Here is a 12,449-nt window from a genome sequence, read left to right on the forward strand (position 1 = left end):
ACTCTCGAGAATATTTTTCATCTTCAAAATGCAATTTGTAGTGTGTCAAACTTATTTCTTTTAATGCACTCGTGTACTACAGAGCTTTGGTTGACATTAGTGTCAATCAGGCAGAAAAAGAATAACTCCAGCAGTTTGTAAAAGTCCAGCACAATCAAGGAAATGGTGAGTCGAAGTGATTGGGAGTGTTGATACAATTATCGAAGCTTGATGCAGACAACACTCACTGGAATAAAATGCAGGGTCAGCGTGGGACTGATTTTCAGTCTGGAAGTTTCTTGTCCAATACCAATAAATTAAACAGTTAATTTCTTACTATGCTGCATTTTTTATTCATAGGTACTATTTAAGTCTGAACAAGATCTACGGTTTTACTTTATTCTAAAGTAAAGTAATCTAATCTGTCTCATGTCACTGGACACGAGGGCTTCCTTTTCACAATAGATCAGCATGAAGGCATCCATGTTTTTCTGAGTCAGTGAAATATTAAACAGCTTTAACCTATTATTTAGCTTTCAATGACAAAATTTAACTCCACACAACCATTAAACCGATGTGAAACGTATGAATAATCTAATCTTATTCTGATTAACATCCAACAGTAAACCTCAGCTGTCCTTGGAATCTAGTAAACATCGAGTGAACGTTTCATATATAATACTTATTTTTTACTAATCTGGACTAACTTACTCACTGGAAAGCTATTCAGGGGTTTTGCACACACAATAATACTGGTATTTGCATTAACTTCTCATTATCTGTACTTTAAACTGAAATTTATGTGTCTTGGTGATTGAAAACAAATTTAGAGTTCGAGTAACTCAACACAATTGACTTGTTAACAGTTTTTTTTTCACCTTGAGTTCAGGATCTTACTCTTATTCTGACTGTCTGACTCTCTTATTTTCCCTACAGGGAAATAGAAGACTTTTAAAAAGGCCTAGAAGGGGAGTGATAAAAACATATGACCGGTCTAACCCAAGATCTGACCACAAGACAGCAACCGCGCAAAGCTAAAAAATGACTACATGTTTGTTACGGTGTCAAATATGTATAGAATTATAACTTAGTTGTGATGGTATACATGCTTTATAACTATGTACATTTCTTATTTAGATGTATCAGTCTCAAGATTAAAACCACTAAGTGGTGAACTGAATAACAGTGATCACCTTTTAAAATATAATATTGTGTTGGAAAACCTTGAGTCCTGGCTGGTGTCATATACATATCATATACATGGCCACATGGAATGGCCCAAAAAACAAGCAAAGCTCAGAGGATAGTAATCTGATTTCCAAACTGCCCGGATCCAAATATGACACGGTACTGTTACACTCAAATTTGACAACAATTTGATAATTGTTGAACAAGTTGAATTTGAAGTTTTAAGTTATTTTTCATTAATTTGCTGTTTCTGAAAACTTCTGATTTCACTCGCTGTTCGGTTATGTTCAGGAACCAAACCTAGTTGACAGCTGAAAATACACTGCTTCATAACGTGAATTCAGAGTCAGATGATGAGAAATGCACCATTTTCCCTCTGCATACCCATCAGGTTGAAAACTGACAAAAAAAACCTACTTTGGATATTTTCCTTGGCAACTCACTAACAATGTGATATTCCATAGTAAAAATCAGACTCATCATCATCATCACCTCTTTCTTTACCTTGACGATTCACTCTGCTTGTTTGTCCTCTTGGAAATTAGTTAGTCTGTTAGTTTGACAAATTCGGCTCAATCACCCTCCAACACCTTTTGTTTTTTCACACCTGAGCTTTTCAGCTTTCCTCACATCTTCATACCGTCCATTTTCTCCTTTTCAAAATGCAGTTAACTGCTACATCATGAATGTGCTTTAAAATGAACTGTGTTGTCTCGATCACCATTTGGGAATTTGGGTGGAGCAACTGCTTCAGGTGGTAGCTTCCATCTGTTCTAACGTAAACCTGATCTGTGGCCGATGTTGTAAATAGAATTGTAAGTGTAGATTAAATGGAGAAATGATCGTCAAACAGATTTTTTTTTTCTTTTTCCTGGCTGGAACACCAGCCCTGCTATAAGGCAAAAAGAAGATAACCTGCCTTTTAGATATTATCAGCTTAACATTTTTACTGGTATTAGTCAACATTAAGACTCTGGACGCCTCTAAGAAAAACACAGTTACATCCTGACACAAGGGTTTGTGGTATTTGGGAGGGAAAGGGGTAAGTAGGAACAGATCAAATAAATTATGTAGAAACTAAAACATTTTGTCTTATTTTTTGCAAATATAATTACATTCTTGGTATGGCAGACAGAGCTAAGAATCTAAAAATTGCATTTTGAGTTTTAGCCATTGGTATGGGTATAATTTCAGATGTGGATGGGACCCAACCTCAATCATTTGTCTACATAGTCTCATGTCAATGTGTCTTTAATAGACGTTGTGGAGCTTGTAGTCGTATCAGATTCTTCTCCTCAGCAGCTGGAGGTTGTCCAGATGTAATGGAGGTGAAGAGTTTCCCTCCTCAATGTTGGCTAAAAAGCTAAGCTGAAAAATATGAACTCCAGTATAGAATAGTCAAGAAACAGAATGTCACCATCTAAGTGACACACTCTATATGTTAGTGGATACTGTGTAACGTGACTGATCTGCTCCAGATCTGCACCTCTGTGCACACTCAGATGAGACTGTTTTATCAGATAAAACACTATTGTTGAAGTTTCAGAAAACTATTTACATTTACATTAAATGGACAAGTTTAAATATACATGCTGGTTTGGGTAATATGAATGTTCAGTGGTTTTTTTTGTCGAAAAAATTGAAGCATTAATGGTGATTATTTCAATCATTTGATGCTTTAAGTCATAGTAGTAGCTCCGCCTGGGCAGTCACAGACAAATGATTCGTTCTTGCAGATTTTCCCAGTTCATTGTCTTTGCAGCGTGTGTGCGTTGGTGAAGTGAATGAAAAGGGACAGTGGATGAGGGTAGTGGGGGGAGGGTGGGGAGCAGCAGCTGCTTGCCTGGATGACCTCAGCGGCAGCTGTTGCCCCCCACCACCCTCCAAATCTCCCCACCCTCCCATCTTCTGTACGGCAGCTCGTCTTTGAAGTTCAGGTCAAGACCAATGAAGCTTTGAATCGCATACCGATTATGATTACTGGAGAGCATATAAGGATATTATGCACTGGCAACGTGCCAATTCATTGTATTAATGGGTATTAGGAATGTATTGGGGTAACTACACTTGCATTGTAAATCTAAAAAAAAATGTAATTTCAGAAAAAAATAATACTGGGTAAAATCAGTTGCTTCTTTAACATAATTTGAATCTGAATAACATACAAATATTGTAAATACTGCTCCGCCTTTAATAATCTACTTAACTTAGATTTAAATGAAAAAACATCTTATAAATACAAAGATCTATGAGGATACTATGATGTGTATCATCTACCATCAGTAGGACACAGAAGTAGTGGCTGGTTATATCTGTATCGGAGCATTTTACTCAAGCCCGTCTTTGAAGTGCCGACACAGGGCAGAGGGAGATGCTTTAGTCAGATTCTCTGGAACGCTTTGCAGCCCTAATCTCCTCGCTGGCATCCACTGTACTGACTGAAACTTGACACACACACACAGTGGCATGTGCACAAACATCGAAATGATGCACACACCCACATAGGGCTGTGGAGGTACTCCACCACACCAACCCAGTCACACAAGTAGCCAATCAAACAAACTTGTATGTGTAAATGCACACTGACACAATGTCCTTCCAACAGATATTTTGTTTACATGGATAAGAGTCGAAAGAGGTGGCTATTTGAGATTTGTATAGAATAAACACACCTGTGTTTGAGCTGCAAGGTCATTTGCTGGGTCACGGATTACTGCCACCACACGACAACCAACACTTTTAAAAGCTGAGACAAAAGCATGAATATATACGAACCCAGACGTAGCGACAACAGGTACAGCTTCCAGGACGGGAGTTACAGACTCATTGTGTTGAAAAAAGGACCAAGCAACAACAATATCCCTTTTGTAGTGACATTTAAAATTGAGGCGCACGCACAGTCATTACATTCCACACTTACGCCATGTCTCACGCAAACATAGCCAATGCTAAAACAAAGGCTTCTTTTACAGATGTCTCACTCATTATTATACAAGAACACACAACAACTGTGGTCACAAACACAAGCATGAAGACCCAGACAGCAGAAGTGCTTCACTATCTGAGGAACTATACTTAAAGTTAAACTAATTTATAATTGCAAACCAAACTAAACTGGGTAATAATGGCTTAAAAGCTCAAAGACTGAAAATAAAAAAAAGTAGATGTAAGTACATAACACCAAATTGACTGTTGATACAGAAAAAACCCTCAATTCCAATCAGAGGTTTGTATTGGTTTCTCATTTTAGATAAAATTTAAAAAAGTACTTACCAATAACAATCAATGTATAGTTGATGTTCACGCTGCCAAACCCATTGGTTGCCTTACAGATGTATGTCCCTGCATCATCTGTCTCAACTTCCTTAATACGAAGGCCATGCTGTAACACCCTGAATCGTGTCCAACCACTGTGGATGTTGCGGCCATCTTTGGTCCACATGATGAGGGGAGGGGGGTCACCTTCCACAGGGCACGACAGCTTCATAGTGCGACCCAGGCGAACGCTTTGACGATGGGTTACCCTCTCAGACACCCTGGGGGGACCTTATGGGAAGAAGTAGAAAGAGATTTTACTATCAGTAGGAGCAAAATACAGCTGGTTTGACTTGAAAGAGCTGGGAAGAAATACCTGATATGACATCCTGCTGTTTGATCTATGATTGGTGCTGAGTCAACAGCGCATATCAAATTATTTTTTCCTCGATAAGTCATTCTGACTCCTAACTGGCAATGCATGGCAATGCATGTCAAATAATTGTTTCAATTTGTTTGACAAATACAAATTTTCTTTGCATTTGAACCTAAATATAAACACCAGTTCTCAGGTTCTAGTTATTGTGTTACATTTTCATGCTATCATTAACTTTGCATTGAAGGGATAACCTGAAGTAGACTTACAGCATTGCAAAAAAAGGAATTAATTTACAGTTAATGCTACTACCAGAACCAGGCCAAGGACTTTATTGTTGTAAATCTGACAACGTTTGATATGTCAGACCTTGAATATACTGTAAAATCAATAAACCATTTCAGATCAAACCAAAAACCAGCACAAAATATGTGGTTTCCAAATTTGGCATGGTATACACAGGAATTTTCCCTTAATCTTTACTAAGTCTTTGATGGCTTAACTAAAACACAGATAATATAACACAGACAACCATAGCATCCCCTTGGAGCAAACACACCCTGAGCGGTACGCTTAATATAAACGGAGATGCCGTGCCGAAACATAAAATCAGGCATGACCTTGACCGCTCAGTAGCCGCTCGACTGTGAAACTGCATACTAGAAAAACAAAGAGGGTGAAAAAGTAGCCTGATTGAATTGGAAAGGTGGGAGGAAAGGATGGACAGAACAAAAAGTGATATGGGGGAGGAAAAAGAAAGGAAAGAGGGAGAAGAGGGAAGGGGAAAGAGCAAGCAAGGAGGACATAAGGAAACAGTGAGTAGGAATAGGAAGGAATTTTAGGGAGTAAGTCTGTGAGGATAAATGGAATGAAATATGGTGGAGGATAGGCATACAAAGAAAGACAAACAGGAAGATGGAGAGATGGAAGCAGGAGGTGCTGTAGGAGTTAACGAGTTTCAATGCCTGCCGTCCAACTCCGTTTGACCTTTCATTACTCCTTTTAGGTTAAAACAATACTTTGCAAACAGTCCAGTAAAAATAAGTAAGAGGCCACCATGTAGCAAACAATGTTCTGATGAACAACAAAAGGCAACGGGAGGAAAATCCACCATAAAACATCTCACTTCAGGTCATATCCTGCAGGTTAAACATTTCAAAGGAAGGACAAAGCACTGACTAATTTTAACAATGTGCCTGATAGAGGCTTATAAAACAAAATACAGTTGGCCGGACACACTGCAGAAATATCTCTAAACATGGCTCAAAATACACAACAACCTTTTGAGGTTTCTTTAATTAGTCTGATACTTTTTTGCCATTTCGAGGAGATATTGCTTATGGAGAGCATTCATTTATCCAACTAGGCATACTCTGAGTTAGCATGGAAGATTGCTTATGTGGAATGTTGGCAATATCATCCCACGTATACACTTAAATAAGGCAAGTCATCCAGACTTATTGAAGTCTGATGCCTTTAAGCTTTTTAAGGCTGTTTCACAAACACAGATTTATTTGTAGCAGCCTGCAATAGCATTTTATTTTGATGTCATGGTCACTGCTAACCTTCCCCTAACTGGAAGCAAGTGAAGCTGATGTTGTGCACCAGTACACCATCTGATCTGAAACTGCAGAGCAGAGCAAGCACTACTTTTGCCAGCTGAATACACTCTTCAGTTATTCATATATCATCGGGTAATTTGTCATTAAAATATTTGCAGTGTATTTGCTGTGGCCAACATGGGTGAACATAAATGTAAGGATATACCTGTGTCAGATTTCAGAAATTTCAAAGAGGAAAATTTATCCCTGACCAGCAGTGGCCATCCATCAACCATCACTGCAAAAATATACATAGATCTTTATCTTTTTATTTCACACTGCACCTGCAAATGAAAAAAAATTAAATAAAGTAGTAAAGTGTAAGAAGCGGGGACTTATAAAAATGAGAGAACAGTTACAGGAGTTTCTATGTATGGTCGTTGTTTAAACAAGGAAAAAGGAGGTGGGTGCAGTGATGGATGGATAGAAATAAAATGTGTGAAAAAGGCTTTGGTCACGCAGAGGTATTCACAGGAGCCGCCCCTCTTCTTTGCTCACTCTATCCTCCTCATTCCTAAATGGGGAATGTACTCCTTGAGCTAAATGGTTTACTCAGTTCAGTTTCCCTCCCAACTTATACCCGTTTTCTTTTGTGGTTATCAGGTTAGTTATCCATGGCTCCCTTGGCTGTGTTTTCCATATTTTCTTCTTATTATATTCTTATATTTATCTTCTTGAAAATGTAGCTCACCACTTCTCTTTCTCCTTTTAAGCCATTATCCTTTGTTTATCCTTTTTTTACTTTAAGCCATCTAAATTTCCCTCCTCGTTTCTCTTGCATACTTTTACTTTTTTATTTTTTACTTGCAGACTTCTTTAATGTTTTTTTCTATTTTTCTATTCATTTCTAGTTCTTTTCTTTCGCCAACAGATTGAAATCACATTCGACTGAACTCTTACTACTCCCCTGCTACCTCTTTTTTACTTGCCCTTGGCCCCTCTCTTCCTCTTACCACCACCTCCCGTCCTCTCCTTTTCCCTGTCATCACTCTTTTCCTCCTTTCTCTGGCTCTATCCATTTTTCTCTTGCTTGTCCTCTTTCATCACTCTCATTCACACCATCCTCTTCGTCCACAGCGGAATCTTTTCTTTCTCTCAGGGGTGATTTACTGGCCTCCTGCCTTTTTCAGATCTGCACACATACACATAGCTTCCCCAATCTCTTCCTCAAGGGACCACAGGAGCATGACCTCTCACTGAACCTCTCAACTTTCGACAGTTTGCCTCTTCTACATCTTCCTCCTTTACCTCTCCAATATCTCCCATCCAACTTTCTTTCTCCAGTGATGGTGGGAACACATGAGCAGCAGCCTAATTTTCCTCTCCCTCTCCCCCTCCTCCTCCAAGGTCCATGACTGAAGTAAAATCTTTTAAAATGTCTCTCATGGGGGTGAAACTAAAGCAAGTAAAAAATCTAATGTTTTTATGAGACACAGGGTCAGAGTCTGTGTGTTTGTATTTCTAGGTTGAACACTGAATATATACATGTAGCTGAGGGACAGCTTATGTAACCCTTTGGATTCTGCATTCGTAAAGTTGTAGTAAAGTAAAGTGTATAAGTGTGTTGTCTCCGGACAGTCCCGCTTTCTCCCATCGTCCAAAAACATGCATCATAGGTTAAATGGTGACTCTAAATTGGCCTTAGGAGTGAGTTTGAGTGTGGATGGTTGTTTTTCTTGTTTGTCTCTCTGTGGCCCTGTGATGGACTGACGACCTGTCCAGGGTGTACCCCACCTCTCACCCAGTAACAGCTGGGATAGACTCCAGAACCCCCCCCCCCCCCCCCCCCCCCCCACCCCACCCCACCCCAAACCCTGAGATTGATTATGCTTGTATAGAAAATGGATGGATGATTACTGTAGTGTTTGTTCAGAATAGAGACATTAGAGACAAATTTAACCTTAAAAAAATGTGTGAACCCCCATGATACGCTTTTTGAGAAATCAATTCCAATTTCAATCAATGCAGCAAGATTAGAGATTAAAATTCTCTTAATGTACAGAAACCTTTTTTCAGTTTTCAATCACAATAAGCATACACTTAAAGATCTCAAACAACTTATACTTTTTATACTTAGCAATATTTTATTTGCTTGAAGCTGGAAGGCATCATAAAGTAACATCAGAGAGTTCCAGCGATCCATAGTTAGACAGTTTGCCCATAAATTAGAGGATGCAACTCTTTTTGGAAGTGGATGCTCAGCTAAGATGACTCTAAAGGTACCATACAGAATGTACAAGCATGTTTACTGCAAAATAACATTATTGTCATTTGACGTTTTCTTAGGAGTACCGCAAGACATTCCAATGACTGATAAAACTAAGGATGAACCAGAGAAAGTATACCAGCCAAAAAGCACCATCCAAATTAGTATCCATCCAAAGTATGGTGGAGGCACCATCACAATTTGTAGAGGTTTTGCTCCCTTTGCTCCAGTTATAGAATTCAATGGTTCAAGTACAAGTACAAGTACTAAAAAAAGAGGAAAAAAAAACAACACACACAGCAGTACAATTTCTGACCGATTAAGACTGTACACAGTCCAATTTCACTAACAATGTCTTACTATGTGCTTGAGTACCATTGGGTGCTCATCGTTTGTGAATGTGTGAAAGAGCAAAGAATCCTGCTGGGCTTTAAAATGTTTAGTGCATTTGAGTTATGGGTCTCAACACACACACGCACACAACTGACTTCCCACGACAATTCAAAGAACCTTCAAGATAGTTCATCTGCACCTGCATACACACAAACATGCATGCACACATGCCCTCCCTGTTATTCCTCTTATACAGCAGGGAGTGTGTAAATAGATTTAACGTGAACGTCTGGTATTCAGCAGCCTAACGGCAGGAAAGTACAGCCCACTTCAGACACACACTAGTCCTTTAGAGACGGAACCTTCCTGCTCAGAGCAGCACAGCCTCTGCATGGACTGAAGGAGACAATCTTAAGGCCAAATAAAGACGAAATCAGTTCATACATTCTATTCTTTTAACAGTTACTCCCAAAGCAACTTAAAAGGCACTGCACAAGTTCCAAGCTATATGATTAATTAGGTTTTAGTTGGAAGCCTCGTCATTATCAGCTATTATTTTTGCAGATAAAACCAGTTAATCTTTCCTGGATTTCTTTTTTTGCAGTGTGGTGCAGAAGTGTCCAGTAACAACAGAATTCCTGGGTAGATTGGGCTGTGAAAACATTTTTGGCCATTCTTTAGGAAATCCCACCTTATCCTCGTCACAAGAAGATCTAATTTAAATAAAATACATGAAAAAATACTTTTCAGCAAAGTACCACTGTTAAAAAAAACGCAGCAAAACAAACCAAAAAACAGTCTTAATTTGACAATGTTCTATGTAATCATACAGCTATACAACAACACTTATCAGAATACACAGGTCACGATTTTCACACAACCATACAAGTCTGACTTTTGGGAATCACCATAACCATAGTCATCTTAATTTACCTGTGTACAAACAGCTATTTGGTGCATTTTAATATTGTTGTCTTGTTCTGTCTGTGTTTTCTAATGACTGATCTACCATGTAAATCTATCTTCTGGTATTTATTGTCAATAAATGGTTGTTATTCCTCAAAAAGGTATATGAAGAATACAGAAGACACAAGTATGTTCTCACTAAATCTATAGCAGACATACACTATAACAAGAGTCATAAAAAAGAACAGTGATAATTAAATTGTTGCAGTGGAACTATTTTGGAGTAACAAATAAAATGTTACTTTTGACCTTGGAAACAGTAGTTTGACTACTCTTTCTATACTCACTGGATGTCCCAAACCACTTTCAACTACTTTACAGTTATTATGGAAATATATAACATGAAATGTCAAAAGCTTTTCTGATTTTATCTGCTTCAACTTCCATCCACCCATCCATTTTCTATATCCGCTTATTCCGTCGGTTGGGTTGCTAGGGGCTGTAGCCTATCCCAACAGTCATCCATTGAGAGGCAGGGTATACCCTGGACAGGTCGCCAGTCCATCACAGGGCATGTTGACAAGTTGTTATCCATATTGCCTAAAAGGTTATTCAGGTGACTTTCTAAACTCAAAAGCGCTAAGACTTAAACAGCCAAACTTGCACGTCAACAGATCAATCACTATGACAAGTGGCAAACTCCACTAATGAAGAGTAGGGTAAAATATGGTTAAATATGGTAAAATTGGTGGGATATGGTTATACGCCTTGTTTTTTGTTTTGTTTTTAAACTGGGGTTGTGTGAAGTACTACAAGCAATAAGCATTTTACCTGCAGCAGACATCAGAGTGCTCTTTGTTTCAGAATCAGACTTAGTTATTGCTTAGTTTCCTGACTTAGTTCAAGTTAAAGCATAAAGCTACTCAGAAAGGAGCCACAAGAAAAGTAAAATTTTTTACCATCTAAAACAATTGAAATTTTCAAATTTTCATAGCGGTTTGATTGGGAGACAATTAAATGGACTGGGTCGGTGTAACTGGGTCCATACGACCACAGTGTTTTTGAACGCACCAAAGACTGTGTTGCTCCAGGATGTTCTGTAGTTGAGAGAAAATGTAAACAACTGATCCAGATGTGACACGCTGTAAATATTTACAGCATAACTCTTGCCCAAACTGTTATGATTTTTTTTAGATGGTTTTAGATAGTGGCCCTGTTCTGAGAAGCTTTTAGCTTTAGCTTGCCCATCAAAAAAGCTTCTGATTGTCCAAACTAGCAAGGCTTTGAATATTGAATGGTTGAATATACCCGTTGAATATATATCATCTATAGGTCTAGTAGTCCATCACTGAACAGATTCTTTCAATTTACTGTAACACCACTCAGAAGGTTTAGTAGATTTATCAGATTTCATTTAATCAATTTGGAGTCAAAAACCCAAAACATGTAAACTGCAACAGTTATTAAAGTCAAAAGCTGCTTTACTACTCAAAAACATATTTTTTCTTAATGCAAAGAAAATACTTACTCACTGGGTAATTCTTTTTTTGTCTGTTTCGTATTTTGGCAGTGTGTGACAGCCGGGACTGCTCTTTACGTTTTGGATCCAGAGTTTGGCCCCTTAATGCTCTTTACGTTTCATTGCTCCTCGACTCAGATGGGTCTGCAGAGTCCAGCACAACGTTGTTGTTGGCAGAGAAGTGAGACTGGAGCGAGAGGGGAGAGCTGAGGAATGCTTTTGATGGAGAACTCTTAACAGCAGGACATAGCGTTGATGTACTGCACAAGGTAGAGGTGTGTGAGCATGTGTGTACACTGTGAGACTAGTGTGTGTTTCTCAGAAGTGTGGAACAAAGAAAGACAAATCGGTCTGTCAGAGATCTTTGTTACTATCAAATTGTATAAGTAACATTTCCATCTTTATTTCTACTCCTTACTTAAAACAAAGCATGGAGTTTAGGAAAAAGGCATAAAGTTAGTCCTTTTCGATGTTCTCGAATGAGAATATGCGTGTTGCTCAAATTATCCAAATTCTTGGATGTCTGCTATATATATGCAACTCTACAATATCCTAGTTCTTTTTTCATTATCTTGAAGCCTGAATCCTGTTAAAGATTAGTCTCAACTGATTAGTAGCATTAGTATCGCTTGTTGTGTAAGGCCACATTAACAGAACCAGAGCTAAAAAACAGCAGTCTTTCCTCTTCTTGCTTCTGTTTGACTGACATACAAACACAAACTCTGTTGCCTGTCTGTCGCCTCAGGCCACAAAGGTTGAGTGATGGATGCACTTTAAGTTGTCTTCCTCAGGTGTACACACGCATAAATACAAACACTTTCTCGTTCGGACTCATCACTTATCCCCCATCAAGAGGTCAACTGTTGCTTGTTTCTCCATCCTGACAATTTACATTGGGCCTGAGGCTGGTTCAACATTGAAGGCCTGCATTACACACATACATGCACACTTACACACAAAACCTCAGGCCTACACTTGTTTCTCTCTTTTTCAAACACCCACACATACAAAAGAAAAATACACAGCGGCCAGCAAAACTTTGAGGAATCTGCGTGGAATCTGAGTGGTTGGTTTGGCAACCTGATC

The 12,449-nt window shown here is 38.7% G+C and overlaps 1 protein-coding gene across 3 annotated transcripts in view; it reads right to left on the reverse strand.

Annotated features, from left to right (window-relative positions):
- fgfrl1a (fibroblast growth factor receptor like 1a) overlaps window positions 1–12,449 on the reverse strand; it is a 136,259-nt gene that overhangs the window by 103,971 nt on the left and 19,839 nt on the right. For 2 of the 3 annotated variants that reach the window (XR_011917793.1, XM_072395312.1), the window contains exon 3: window positions 4,441–4,713. The exons of the other annotated variant lie outside the window; for it this stretch is intronic. Coding sequence is in view for 1 of the 2 variants with exons in the window: in XM_072395312.1 (XP_072251413.1) it covers window positions 4,441–4,713 (273 nt within the window). In the remaining variant the exon portion in view is untranslated. The remainder of the gene's footprint in view (window positions 1–4,440; window positions 4,714–12,449) is intronic. 3 annotated transcript variants of the gene reach the window in all.

Source organism: Leuresthes tenuis, unplaced genomic scaffold, assembly GCF_036924035.1.
Source record: "Leuresthes tenuis unplaced genomic scaffold, fLeuTen1.0.hap1 SCAF_11, whole genome shotgun sequence".
NCBI classification, from domain to species: domain Eukaryota; kingdom Metazoa; phylum Chordata; class Actinopteri; order Atheriniformes; family Atherinopsidae; genus Leuresthes; species Leuresthes tenuis.